Genomic DNA, 15,514 nt, shown 5'->3' with positions numbered 1-15,514 from the left:
CAGGAAGAGGTCTGGCAGACCCAAAGCCACAACGCAATCAGAAGACAAGTTTCTGAGAGTCAACAGCTTGCGTGATCGGCGAGAGGTGGATACTTTGAGCCTGCCCTGGGAGGACTCCATTCCACATTCTGAAACCTGCATATGTTGATACCAATCAACAACACACACACACACACACACACACACACACACACACACATACACACACACACACACACACACACACACACACACACACACACACACTGTTGGTAATTTTTCGGGAATCAGCAGGTTGGAGTCAGTGCGATTACGGACTACAGTACGTATTGTATAAAATACAGAAACCTTGAGAAGAAGTGTTGTATACAACACTCGTGGCTTTCACCAAAAAGCAACGTTACATTAATTATGTAGACGTTTCAGGGATATGTTCACAAACAATAATCTTTATGAACAGCTGTGTGATGGGTGGAAAAAAAATTGGCTCGGTAATTTAGAAGATAATTTCATTCGGCAAATGGCTCAGAAATCGGGTGTTGTCAAATAAATTTTGCTTTGAAACTCACAAAGAGAAACCATTTAACCTTTGTAAAGCAAATCCGATAACCAAATGCTTTAAAAACAGGCGCGAGGACAAAGGAAAACCCTGAAATAACTTCCATAAGAGAGGGGATGAAACTTTGCCACCATGGCACCCGTAACAGGCATGGCATGGCATGGCATGTCATGTCCACACACCCACGGAGAGTCCGTACAGATCCAAATCTACCAATATGTACCACGTCCATGTGTGCTGTAAACGTACCTCTACCTTGTAGTAACTGTCGACTGTACATCGCGATCAGGACACGAACTGTACTGTACAGCTCGGTAAGTGGCTTAAGCACTGAAGCACTCCAAAGGAATGCTTGCCTTGGCAAGTGATTACTAATTGCCGTCGATACAACTATGCACCTGGAAATGCCCGTGCAATGTACGAATTGGACAAATCAACACTTTTTGAAGGAGTCGGAACTGCTGATACTTTCAACTCTGGAGCTTCTCTCGGTTATTCATGTGCGCAAATGAAATAAAGCCACAAATGCTGGTTTCTCCAAGTGTTTATAAGCATTGCAATATACCCAGCGATTCGTACCTATGATGAACAGGCATTCGATATTATGAGTGAAGAAAGTGGGGACAAAAAACTTTATCGTAAATAAATCGTTGCGGTCTCTTCCAAATCAAAGTGTGGTTGAGCAAGTCAAAAAACATGGCGACTTCAGACCGCAGTGAGGTTACCCAGGAAACGCCTTGAGACCCCAGACAGCAAGGTGGTCGAGGAGCACCTGATAAAGGACATAATTAAATAAGGCCATTAATTATCTTCAAAAGGGGTGTTTTAATTAACCCAAACACCCAATTTTCACTCTTGCTCTTCCTTGGAGTTTTCATAGTATGCATACAAAGTTTCAAGCTGCTAGGTTTTATGGTTTTGGAGTTATGGAGGAGACACACACACACAAACACACACACACACACACACACACACACAGACACACACAGACACACACACACACACACATTGCTGGAATTATAGATAGAGAGATAGATAAGAGGCAATGTGTGTGTGTGTCTGTGTGTGTGTGTCTGTGACCGCTGTTTCTCGACAACCACTGGTCCGATCCAATTGAAACTTGCCAGGTATATTTCTGGGGCCCTGTGGATGTGCCTTTTCAAGGTTTGTTATTAATCGGACAAGTGCTTCTCAAGTTATGGCCATTTATTTACCAACCAATGACATGACACGTTGCTGCGGCCATTTATTTACCAACCAATGACATGACACGTTGCTGCGTAGACGTGGCTGCATAGGCTGGTGCTCGGCTGGCCAACGATGACGTCATGGGCTGTGCCGGTTACATGGCAGTGAATGTCATGGCAAGCAAGGACAGGGAGGTAAACTTGATTTTAATTAACTCTGTGTGTGGAAGTGTGGTTGTTGCGAGAATGTGAGAGCGAAGGAACGGCCTGTGTGGTTGACGTTTCTGGCTCGCAGTTTGAAAGTATATATATATATATATATATATATATATATATATATATATATATATATATATATATATATATATATATATATATATATATATATATATATATATATGTTTTTTGCACGAACTTTTTTTTTCTCTTCTCTTCTCTTCTCTTCTCTTCTCTTCTCTTCTCTTCTCTTCTCTTCTCTTCTCTTCTCTTCTCTTCTCTTCTCTTCTCTCCGTGTTTTTCCTTGCGATGACATTGCGAAAAGCAAAATACGTTGGCGCGAATTGAATAATTGGCCATTAAAACTAAATTGCGAATAATCGTAACTGCGATATGCGAACTTCCAGACAGTGACGACTTACTGTATTCTTTCTTTCTCGATTTCTGTACTTTCTCGATTTTCTAAAACACAATGCCCCAATCCAGTCGTCGTTTTCGACAGTGAAGGAACCGCCTGTGTGGTTGTTTGATCGTTTCTTTTTGGTTTGCACGTACGGCCACGCACGTACGGGCACGCGAGAGCGAAGGAACGGCCTGTGTGGTTGTTTCTGGCAAGCAGTTTTAAAGTATATATATATATTTTTTTGCACGTACGGCCACGCACGTACGAGCACGCACGTACGGGCACGTGAGAGCGAAGGAACGGCCTGTGTGGTTGTTGTTTCCGGCACGCGGTTTGAAAGTTTTTTTTTTTTTTTTTGGTTTGCACGTTCGGCCACGTACCTACGGGCATGCACTTGTGAGTATAGATTACTCTAATAAAATTATTTATTTTTCGTATCATCTGTCCCCTGTTTGATTTAAGTAGATGATTATTGGTTCACGAGAAAATATTTTCACGAAAAATATAAGTGACCACTATATTCGTTATTGTTGTGTGTCTGTCTGTCTGTCTGTCTGTCTGTCTGTCTGTCTGTCTGTCTGTCTGACTGTCCCGAGCATAGCTCCGTTAGTTTTGATCAGATCCTGATGAAATTTTGGTGGGAGGTTTATATCATGATCAAGTTGTGTTTTCCAGAAAATGGGCGTGGTCCGCCCATAATGGCCGGAGCCACGCCCAAAAAACACGTGTTTTTAGGGGGTAGCCGATTTCAATTTGCATGTTCTCCTAGGGGTTTTGTCGAATCTGACAGGGGTTTCGGTATTTGGTTAGCCCAATGGCACCTGCATAGCCCCACGGAGCTCGATTTTTCATTTTCTTCCCAAGGTCAAGGTCACAAGGTCACAAACTTATAAAATTGCGATTTTGACATAAAAATCCATCTTCTTCGAGGGGTTTGTCGAATCTGGCAGAGGTTTCGGTATTTGGTTAGCCCAATGGCACCTGCATAGCCCCACGGAGCTCGATTTTTCATTTTCATCCCAAGGTCAAGGTCACAAGGTCATGAACTTAGAAAATTTCGAATTTTGACATAAAAATCAGACGACCGCCCAAACTTTGAGAGCAAGGATGACAATATTGTTTATCCATAATCTTGAGGTCATTCCCCACCTAAAGTCTTGAAACCATTTTTCTCTATCTTGAACACCTTGCCCGTGGCGCCCCCTTAAAGTTTGTTTTTACGCTGATTTCATCAAAGTATGAATAATCTGAGGAGTGCGAAATGCCATATAGCCTATATGACGTTATATTATTCCTGGAATGTTCCAGAGGAAGTTTTGCACCAAAGGTCATAATCCTTGACCTTTGACATTAAAGTTCACAAAGGTCAAATTTTCAAAGTTGTGGGAATCGGACCGGGTTTTCGACCTTCTTCGACGAACTAACTGCATTAAGCTATAGCACGTATCCTGTTTGCTTATTTTAATGTCCACAACATTGTTTTGGGACCTTTAAAGGTTATGCAAAGGTCAAATTTTTAAAGTTGTTGAACGAAACCGGGTTTTCGACATTTTGCAGCGAATAACCTGTCACTCGTACCACATCATGTTGATCATTTTTATAACTTGTTCAAACATTTTCACATTGTCTCATCCTTGACTTCTGAAACAATCTACATTGTCAAATACCGCTCGTGAACCATTGTCGTCTTCAGACTTGTTACCTTCGCAAACTTTGTTGCGAAGATTATGTTTTGATCGCTGTGTATTTATTTATTCATTTGTGAATATGTGTGTTTGTTTGTTTGTTATTCGCATAACTCCAAAAGTATTGAACTGAATCGCAGCAAATTTGGTGGGATGATTGGTTATTATCCGAGGACCATTTGATTAGATTTTGGGAGCGATCGGGTCAAAGGTCAAGGTCATGAAAAGGTCAAAATTGTCTTTTTACCATAGCGCGGTCAATTTGTATCCAATTTGCATGCAACTAATGCCAAAATGTTCAGAATTCAATGCCCCATCTTGTGATATGTGACATGACACAATCACGTAATAACCCTTATTAGCGGTTGGGAGTCAAAGGTCAGGGTGGGTCACGACATTGCAAAATGTGCGGTTTTAGCCATAACACGGTCAATTCTTATCCGATTTGCATGAAACCAACACCAAAATGTTGACTGTGCTGTTCCCCACACTCTAATACCGATTACAAAATTAAGAGTACAAAGATCAAGGTCGAGGTCATGAAAAGGTCAAAATCGTCATTTTGCCATAGTGTGGTCGATTTTTATCCAATTTGCATGCAACCAATGCCAAAATGTTGTGAATTCAATGCCCAATCTTGTGATATATGATATGACACAATGACGTCATTACCTTTGTTAGCCGTTTGGGTCAAAGGTCAGGGGGGGGTCAACGACCTTTATTATCATAACGTGGTCAATTCTTATACAATTTGCATGTAAGTAGATTCAAAATGTTTAGAATTCAATTCCCTATCCTGTGATGTGTAATAGCCTGTCATCCTTCCGAGGTCGGCGAAATGAGTACCAGTATACTGGGCCGGTGTATACCCCGGTTAAAATAGGTGTACCATATCCCTGTGTTGTAAGAGGCGACCAGGGTTGCGTCAGGAAGGGCATCCGGCGTAAAACATGTGCCAAATCACTATGCGGATCATACGGATGATCCGCTGTGGCGACCCCGAAAGGGAGCAGCCGAAAGAAGAAGAAGAAGAAGATCCTGTGATGTGTAATATTTGACAGTGACTTTATTGGTGAGTTTAAAGTATTGGGGGGGGGTGTCACTGAGCTTACAAAATGTGCATACCTTAGTAGCACCTACTCACACTAAACAAAAAATGTTCCTTTTTATAAATTAGGAGCCAGCTGACGTATTACTTTTGGATTGCGCAACCACAACCAGCTGATGTCAACTATTCTAAAAAAAACACGATCACCTGATGTGTGCTTCAAATGTGTCATTCTTATGTGCCATGATGCTTTCGGCTGCTGGTGCAATTTGAAGATATTAAAAAATAAAAGATATGCATATTTTACAGTTGTAAGGATGCAGGTAATAAAAATGGATTAGCAGGCAAAAACATAGTTCTCTCCATGCAAACCAATGGGACTTTGGCACCAGGAGAGGCGTATTTCACAACTTATAGTTCTATTTATCGATAGTACTTCAACCCCCTATCGTGCAACTAGCTAATGTCATACGCTCTACATATAGTACACACAGCTGAATTAGTACTTTCAGATGTCATACTTTCTGAAAATGAATGTTTGTTTGTTCACAATAAATAACATATTTAGAAAAACAGAAACTCGTGTGTGCTAAATGCCCCTAAAATGCCAGAAAATAATTTCTTATAATGTGACCAGTTGTCATCAGATTGACTTGACACCGACACCCAAAAAGGTCAGGGAGTTCATACAGAAATTATACAATGTACGTGAATCAGTGTCAAACAGCAGGAAATTTAATGTTTTTAAGCCATCATAACACATTTGAGATGGTAGATGTGGTATGGGATTAAATACCCTCACAATCAACGGTTTCTGGGGGGGGGAGGGGGACAAAATGTAGCGTTGGCGAAGGTATGCGCTCTACTGAGTACCCGTTCTAGTTTTTATTATTTTCAGTGCTGTCAAAATATACTTTAAAAAATCAAAATCAGTATAAAACCCAGTCAAAATGATGGGTTGGAGTAATTTTATTCAACAAAATGGCTTATTCAGGGACATTTTTATAGATACAAAATTGAAGACCCCTCTTGGATCTTGTTCTCCACTATTTCCACTCTCCTTTGTTTAACATCTCTTCTCCACCTGTCCATATCTTCTTGGCTTTTGTTCTTGCGGCATTCTCTCCTATATATTATCTGTGAGGCTCGTCTCGCAGCTACTTGGTTTTGATCCTGACTGGTTCTCTGTCTTTGCTTCTTCTCTTGCACTAATCACTTTCTTATATCAGCAGCACTTTCACCCCCTGTTTGAAATAAATATTTTTTAGACTTTTAGTACTTCTGCTATTGTGTAAAATATAGTGTCACCGACAGACACAGAAGTAAACACGATGTTTTATATCGGTAGAAAATAGTGTAAAGCCTAAAGCCTTAAAATGTTTTTTCAAGCATTAACATGTTGACCTTTGTTGAACGAAATTCTACAAACATGCTGTTGTTACAAAAATACCGTTTATATGGTTATCAACATATTTATGTTTGAAACACCTGAGTCAGACAAGGAATGCTCATCGGCTCATTAATAGATTTTTTTTTCAATATATTTATTAAAGTAGGCTTATTTATTCGGCATCCTACGGATGTAAATGAACACTCGTTTTACTCTGCGTGGTTCACTTCACGTGCAGCGAATTTCACCTCCCTGCACCTTTTATTTATTTATTTATTTATTTATTTTTATTTTTAATGTTTATGTACACCACCGTTGAGGCTCGGTTTGCAAGTCACCATCTACACGTCCAATGGAAGAGATGTAATTACTCTTTTATGGAAATTGTTTTTCAACTTTTTTTATTCTAAAAAAGGTAGACCGTAGTTAACACACAGTCGTGTTAAAAGATTGCCCTTTAAAACCCTACTTAAATCGTCCTTATGAATGGGGACAGACAAATACACAAATATACAGATTCCGAGATACACACTGTGTTTTATATTGTTAGATTATTTCATTTTATTTATCTCAATGGAACTGAACATTTTTTTTTATCCTGAGACTACTTATTCTGTATATTTTGGAATTAAACCGAAGCATTATCTTATGTTTTATGCTATGGCATCCAAGGCAATCTCCCTACACTCGTGGCTGGCAAACTTCCTCTCCTATCGCAGTCAACGTGTGGCCCTTAATGGAGTTGTCTCATCCCATCTTCCTGTCCAGGCTGGAGTTCCTCAAGGCAGCATTCTGGGCCCTGTTCTTTTTCTGGATTTCATCAATGATCTCTCCAACTCTCTGAGAAATCCTCTTTGTCTCTTTACTGATGACTCAACCTTATGCCAAGCAATTAGATCAGCAAGAGCACCATCTGTCATTCCTCAGATCAGCAAGCAGCAGCTTCTTCATTCTCCACAGATCTGGATAAAATCACAAGTGAGTCCAACACTTGGAACATGTCTTTCAATCCTGATAAATCTCACACTCTCACTGTCTCTCCGAAAGGACCGTCTGGAATCCACCCCCCCTCCCATCTACTGTCTCAACAATCCTCTTGAAGAAGTCCTTTCATTCAAACTTTTAGGCCTCATGATCTGCCATGATCTTTCCTGGGAAAGCCACATTTCCAACCTGGTCTCCAAAACCAGCCGCCAAATGGGCATGTCTGTCGTGCAGTCCGTCCTTGGCACACCCGAGCCCCTGACCACATACAAAGCTTTTATCCACAGCCTGATGGAGTGCTGCTCTTCCCTCTGGGCCGGTGTTCCCACCTCTCACCTTTCTCAGCTTCACGCTGTGGAAACCAAGGCATTTAAGATCATTGGTATCTCCCGCGATGAGGATGAATCTTTGGGTCTCTCACTCTCTCACTGCAGGCAGGTCGGTGGTCTTTCTGTCTTCTACTGTCTCCTCTCCGGCCTCGCCTGCCCTGCTCTGTCTGCTATCTGCCCCGCCCATATTTCCGCAAGATGCTCAAGGTCCACCAGCAACCCCCTTCTAGAGAAACTACCAAAATCAAGAATCACTGCCTCCCTTCATTCTTTCATTCCTCTTTTTCCCCGCCTTTGGAACAAACTCCCACACTCTCTTCAATCCCACTCTTCCCTCCAGGTCTTTGAAACAGCTCTTCACCACCAACTCTTATATTCCCCCATCCAAATCCTCGATCTTTTCTACCCCCGTTAATCCACCCCAAACCCACCTCCTTCAAATTCCCTGCTTTCCTTCCTGAAAGTCCCTGTAGTGTCCATCTTGTTTACCCCATGTACCCCACCCCATCAGTTTCCCTTCCACAGATCTCCGAATGTCTCTGTTCCTCACCGTTTTGTGCTTCCCTCTCACACCCCTCTTGTCTCCTGCTTCCTTTGTTATACATTGTGTGTGTTAGCTCTTATACGAGCCTTGACATGTTTTGTGTTTTTTTTAACTCCATCATTGCACGTTTTTTCAATATGGACAAAACATATGCGAAGGTTCCGAGGTAGGTGGTGTGCTGTTGTTTGAGGAAGAAGGAGGTGCCTGAAAAAGTGCTAAGGATAGTTGAGGTGATTGACACGAGGGTTAACACAACAGGCAGAAGTCGTATTGGGAGCTCAGAGGTGTTTGAGATAAGGTTCAGTTTGCATTTATCGTTTTTGTGTTGCGAGAGAGAGATGGAGATCGAGAGAGAAATATAGGGTTTGGGAAACCCTTTGGAATATAGGGTTTGTGGATGATTGGGTGGTGATGGCAGACAGAGGAGGAATTCCAGGATGTATTGTTTGTGTGGCAGGAAAGTTTGAAAAGTGGAGATGAAGGATACATATGGGGAAACAGAGGTCATGGCAAGCAAGAGAGAAGGAAGTGAGGATATAGATATTACTAAGGGATGGGGATTTAAAGTGTGTTGGATAATTGAAGCACTTTGGAGGAGGTGGTGGTTACAGTGAGGGTTTGTATGAAAAATCTGAGTTGGTCGATGATAAAAAAAAAACCGCTTGATTAGGCTGAGAGAACTATTTACAAAGTGGTAATAGAAAGGGTTATCTTTTAGGATGGGTTTAAATCCTGGGGGGAGGAGGGAGGGTTGGGTGGGGATTATATTTTCCAGATGTTTTGAGGTTTTTTTTTCTTGCAGTGGCCAGTGGCGTTTTATTACACGTCTTTGTAATAGTGATATTGAAGATCAATTTACTGGTTCGGGGCCATTCAAAAATTACGTTAAAATGTAATTATTCTAACACTTGTGGTGTATATGAGCAAGTAATTCTGAAACCCAGACCAATAATTATGTTGCGGTCCCTATCGGCCAAGCGCTCATTCAAATGAAATCAATCTCGTCTGCAAGTACACTTGCTCACGCAGCACCGCACGCTCAGAGAATGCGATTTTTGAGACATGTACATGTACGTACGTACCTTGCACAGTTAAGTAAGCTAGCTCGAGTGACAGTGCGCACGTAATATCGATCTCAAGAACAAACTTTCTCAGTACCTTTAATTGAGCTACTGACCAAGTACAATGGACGTAGGTCTTAAAATGGTCTTCATTTGCGTATGCATCCGGAAGGCTGGCAGAAAGTTTTTGAAGCTATGGTATGCTCGCACAGTATTTTACAGAACCCAGACTCTGGGAGATATTTTCAACGAATTTGCAAATGGGGAGTTCAACCAGGTGGTCGTATGGCAGCTTAGCTGCCAGGGTAGCTGTCATTTCTTGAAGCCGACTGTGTCGCTGATGCAGTGCCCCTCTACCAGTACACACACTGGAACTGTTACTCATTTCACCGACCTCGGAAGGATGACAGGCTGAGTCAACCCCCTGGTGTATTAATTCAGCGGCCGACGGGGCTTGAACTCAGGACCCTTGGATCCCAAGCCGCTGCCCTAACCACTGAGCCAACACCAGGCATTTCAACCAGGGATCAATGACAACTACCAGACAGCTCAGGTCAGTAGTTCCAAGTCCACATATATCTTGTACCGGTTCGGCACCTACAAGCGCACAGTGCAGCAGACACGTCACTGCTGCAGTAGACGTTGATGTATCGGGTATATGACCAACGTCGTTTTTAATGGTACTAGCGGCGTATGCTTGCACATTGTAAGCAATAACGAACCGTACTTATCCGTTGTCTCGGGTTGCTCACCTGCATTTATTTTATTTTTTTCATTTTTTTGCATTTATGGGTGCTTTCCCATGATTCTGTGATTTTTCTCTCTGGTGTATTGGCTCCGATGTCCGTCGGCCCATGAAATTATCGTGCTTCCCCATTGTCTCGGGTCACTCGCCTGCATTAATTTTTTCATTTATTTATTTTTTCATTTATGGATGCTTTCCGACGGTTCTGTGATTTTTTTCCCTGTTTGTCGACTTCGATGTCCGTTGGCACGTGAAATTTCAACTTTCTACGTCACCCAGAAGGTCCCGAAAATTAATATCTATCGGTCAGTGAGTGAGTGGTTAGAATGAGCTTTATATGTTCGAAATGGGATGTGTTGGTGGTGGCCTTCACCATGTAGTGGCTGTCTCTGAAAAAAAAAAATAGCAAAAATCTGTAAAATATCAAATATTAATTTGGCACCCCAACTCTCCTTAAAAAATATAAAAACTCCTGGACAAGAAAGTAATAATTTAGTTTACTTGGACGAATGCAGATGCACATTCTAAGAGAATCGACGATCTCTCTGAGGGAAATGAATAAAAATGATGATATCAGGAAGAACTAGAGGGGGAGCACTCGGTAGAGTGCAAAACCTCTGCCGCCAATACTGCTAGGTCACTCAAGTGAACCTGATATCCTCTTCATTCAATTTGACGTCAACAGTGCCTACAGAGTTATAGTTTGCAACTTTCCCTTTTACTTTTAACTTTTACAGACTCAATTCATTTGTCATAACTAGATTCCTTGAGACAGAAATTGATTTTACGTGGGTATATCCACCAGAAGTTCCAAAATCAGCTGCAATTATAATTTTGGCATGTTTTTTTGTTGGAAATCACTTATAACATGTAGAAATGCAAAAAAAAAAAAATCGAAATTTTGTTGAAAAAAAATGTGCAAAATTTTTTTTCTCTAACAATTTCTTTTGAGGGGGAGGGTTGGAAATCACTTAAAACATGTAGAAATGCAAAAAAAAAAAAAATTGAAATATTTTTTCAAATTGGCCGCCATCGCGGCCATATTGGATTTTGGATCAAGTCCAAAATCCAATGGCATGATCCTTGGACCAGACCTAACCCCCCCACCAAGTTTCGTCGAAATCCGTCAAGGAGTTTTTCCGTAATCCTGTTCACAAACAAACAAACAAACAAACAAGCAGTCATAGACTGGTACTTACGAAATCGTCAACTTGACCTCTGACCTTGTCTAATAAAAGCTGTCTCTGGAGAAGGTAGCGATGCAAACCAGAAGTTTCTACGATGATTCTGTACCAAACCATCAAAAATCGTAACGTCGACCGAAGCTCCATTTCTCCACGCAATTATTTTATATTATTTTATCAAAGTCACAAAACCGTAATATTCGGCCATCCACCAACAATCTTTACATAATCCGACGGCTCAGCGAGTCAGGCATGCGACAATAACCTTTATTGGGATAAAAAATGACTTTTAAACACCATCTTTATCGAAAACACCGTCAGCGCGCACACGGAAAACCTTTACGTGGGTCAATGACGTGTCTGCTCGAGCGCACTGCATCACGTGACGACCCGTGATGCGTCGGGTGAAATATTTTTTATACAATCTTAAAACGTCTCCAAAACAACCAATTTTTACCAGAATTTCAACAACCGAGTTTTAAGCGTCCTAAGCGATCGCAAAAACCGAAGACAAAATTAAAATCGAAGTTGAAACGAACTCGTAACATCGAGCGAAGCAAAAAATCTCCACTTCTCCACGCAATTATTTAATATTATTTTATCAAAGTCACAAAACCGTAATATTCGGCCATCCACCAACAATCTTTACATAATCCGATGGCTCAGCGAGTCAGGCATGCGACGATAACCTTTATTGGGATAAAAAAATTACTTTTAAACACCATCTTTATCGAAAACACCGTCAGCGCGCACACGGAAAACCTTTACGTGGGTCAATGACGCGTCTGCTCGAGCACACTGCATCACGTGACGACCCGTGACGCGTCGAGTGAAATATTTTTTATACAATCTTAAAACGTTTCCAAAACATCCGATTTTTACCAGAATTTCGACAACCGAGTTTTAAGCGTCCTAAGCGATCGCAAAAAACGAAGACACAATTAAAATTGAAGTTAAAACGAACTCGTAACGTTGAGCGAAGCAAAAATACTCCACTTCTCCACATGAATTTACGGAATTATGTTTGAACTCACTGTGACCTTTGACCGATTTTGACCAAAATCTAATCAGCGCTAGCCATCACCCTGCTGAATCACGTGGTGCAATTTTATATTGGTAGCTTCTTCCGTTCTCGAGTTATCGTGCCTACAAACAAACAAACAAGCAGTCATAGACTGGTACTTACGAAATCGTCAACTTGACCTCTGACCTTGTCTAATAAAAGCTGCCTCTAGAGAAGGTAGCGACGCAAACCAGAAGTTTCTACAATGATTCTGTACCAAACCATCAAAAATCGAATATTTGACCTCACTGTGACCTTGACCTTTGACCGATTTTGACCAAAATCTAATCAGCACCAGCCATCACTCTCCTGAATCACGTGGTGTAATTTGACATTGGTAGCTTCTTCCGTTCTCAAGTTATCGTGCCTACAAACAAACAAACAAACAAACAAACAAACAAACTAACAAACTAACAAATAAACAAACAGAAACGGAAGTCATCAATATACTTACGAAATCTTTAGATTTCGTAAGTAACAAACAAACAAACAAACTAACAAACAAACAAGCAGTCATAGACTGGTACTTACGAAATCGTCAACTTGACCTCTGACCTTGTCTAATAAAAGCTGTCTCGAGAGAAGGTAGCGACGCAAACCAGAAGTTTCTACGATGATTCCGTACCAAACCATCAAAAATCGAATGTTTTGGATGTTTGACCTCACTGTGACCTTGACCTTTGACCGATTTTGACCAAAATCTAATCAGCGCTAGCCATCACCCTCCTGAATCACGTGGTGTAATTTGACATTGGTAGCTTCTTCCGTTCTCGAGTTATTTTTTGGATGTTTGACCTCACTGTGACCTTGACCTTTGACCGATTTTGACCAAAATCTAATCAGCACTAGCCATCACCCTCCTGAATCACATGGTGTAATTTGACATTGGTAGCATCTTCTGTTCTTGAGTTATCGTGCCTACAAACAAACAAATAAACCAATGTCACCCTCAGGGTGACCCGTATCTTGCCAAAAGGTGACCACGTGTGACTTCTTTAAGGTCACACTGAGGTGAACAGAGCTGCTATCCACCAGGAGCGACTCCTTGAGGAATATCTGAGTACGAGAGATTCCGATGAGAATCGTTCTACAGAGTAACCATGAAAATATGCTTTTGCCTCATAACGTCAGCAAATGACGTCATAATGTCTCAAGCTTGACATATCTAGAAAGCACTCATCGAGGTGTTCAATTTGAGGTACGACACGATATGGTTCCTAAAACTTGAAAATTTGACCTTGGGGTCAAATATGTTTGACCTGAGGCGCTAACCATGAAGGTCAAGGCCAATCGCCACCAAAAATTAATCAGCTGAGCGCCAGACCATGAACTATATTCCCATGAAGTTTGAAGACGATCCGATCAAAATTACTCAAAAAATAAGGGTTTCGTCGACTCCCCTGATTTGTGACAAAGTGACCTTGACCTTTGACCTTGACCTTCAAAATTTTGTGCACTGAAAGGGACCTCTATAGGCCTCTGATATGCGAAGTTACAAAAATTTCCAATGATAACTGTGCTCTGCAGAATTTTTTATCCGTAATTACAGACAAAAAAAAAACAAAACATACAAGCTGACTCACATATCTTGCAAAAACTTCGTTTTGGCAAGATAACAAACAAACAAACAGAAACGGAAGTCATCAATATACTTACGAAATCTTTAGATTTTGACCAAAATCTAATCAGCGCTAGCCATCACCCATCCTGAATCACGTGGTGCAAATCTTTAGATTTCGTAAGTAACAAACAAACAGAAAGGGGTGAAAACAGTAACCTCCGATCTTCGATGGCGGAGGTTAATAAGAATGATGAGAAGGAATAGGGATCATGATCGTATAAGGAATAGGAATCAAGATGTCAGGATGCGGTGAAGAAGTTGTTTTATCCGTGAATATCTATCGTGGACACGTCTGTATTAGTTGGGGTGTCTGATCAGATCAGCCTTTGATGTTGATACAGATCACAGAAAAGTCAGACCAGAATTGAAGAAGAAGAAGAAGGTGGAGATGGATGGACAAGATGGAATGTTTGGGATCGAGGATTGTGGAGAGGAGAACTCGTCGTGCTGACTCCACATGGTGGGATTAATTGGGATATTAAAATAGTGTTTGTACGTAGTACATAGATACACTGTGCACGATAATGTGTTCGTGTCCAATGGATTATATACATTTAAAATGTTATATTCATGGATCGTCGACAAATCAAAGTGAAATATTTAATTGGTTTAAGAATCTGCAGATTCTGTGGAGAAAATGTTCTGAGGTAAATTAATCTCCCGTCAAGTGGTTATTATTTTAAATTAATCAACCTCGATGAGTACGTAATAAATAGATATCTCCTCCACGAGAGAACCCCGTACCTGGTCCCTGGTCCGTCCCGTCCTCTCCAACACGAAGGTTGTGAACGTCCAGGATCCTGAACCCGGAGATCCCAGCAACCGCTCCCGGACTCCCTCTGTTCCCTCCATCACTTCCCGACTTGGTGTCCGAGGAGCTCGAATCGAGGGCGCAGCTCGACAGGTCTCTGTCCATGACCCTCAGCTCGAGGAAGCACCACGTTCGGTTCCACGTACCGGTCTCACAGACACTCTCTCGGACAAGAACTTCGTCCGGATATCTTTGAGTGTCTGAACCACGTGATTGGATTTCACGGAAATTCAAACCGAGTTTAACGTTCCTGTGATTGACCGAAGTCACTCGAATGAAGATGAAACCCACGATTTTTGGTTTAGATCTTCATGTTAACTTGAGGAATATTATAATCGGTCTCATAGCGAGAAGGTTAAAGGGAGAATGGACAACTTCAGCTTACACGATACACAAAGCTTGGAGGTGAGGTGGACAGCAGAGGGGGTGGTAATCAGATTCAGGAAAGTGTTGATACTTGCAGAGATTGGGCAAAAGATTGGCAGATGTAATTTAACCTGAGCAAGTGTAATATAAGGTGTTTGGGATGGGAAAGAACAATGAAAATAGAGATTACAGGATGCAAGGGGTAATTTTGGAGTGTGTCACACAGGAGAAGGATCTGGGGGTGGTACTAGATATGGGAGGTAAGCAGGCAGCACAGTTAAAGCAAACAGGGTTTTAGATTGTATTCGGAGGGGGATCATTGATAAATCAAAAGAGGTG

The 15,514-nt window shown here is 41.4% G+C and overlaps 1 protein-coding gene across 1 annotated transcript in view; it reads right to left on the bottom strand.

Annotated features, from left to right (window-relative positions):
• Nucleotides 1-15,106, bottom strand: part of LOC147010021 (uncharacterized) — an 85,215-nt gene extending 70,109 nt beyond the window's left edge. The window contains exon 1 of the mRNA XM_085861102.1: nucleotides 14,743-15,106. Within this exon, the coding sequence (XP_085717228.1) occupies nucleotides 14,743-14,914 (172 nt within the window). The 5' untranslated portion in view covers nucleotides 14,915-15,106. The remainder of the gene's footprint in view (nucleotides 1-14,742) is intronic.
• Between the last annotated feature and the right edge of the window lie 408 nt (nucleotides 15,107-15,514).

The sequence above is a fragment of the Eptatretus burgeri genome, chromosome 17 (genome assembly GCF_056783735.1).
Source record: "Eptatretus burgeri isolate ZD-2024b chromosome 17, Ebu_testis_v1, whole genome shotgun sequence".
In the NCBI taxonomy this organism is placed as follows: Eukaryota; Metazoa; Chordata; class Myxini; order Myxiniformes; family Myxinidae; genus Eptatretus; species Eptatretus burgeri.
This window is presented reverse-complemented; position numbering and strand designations above follow the sequence as displayed.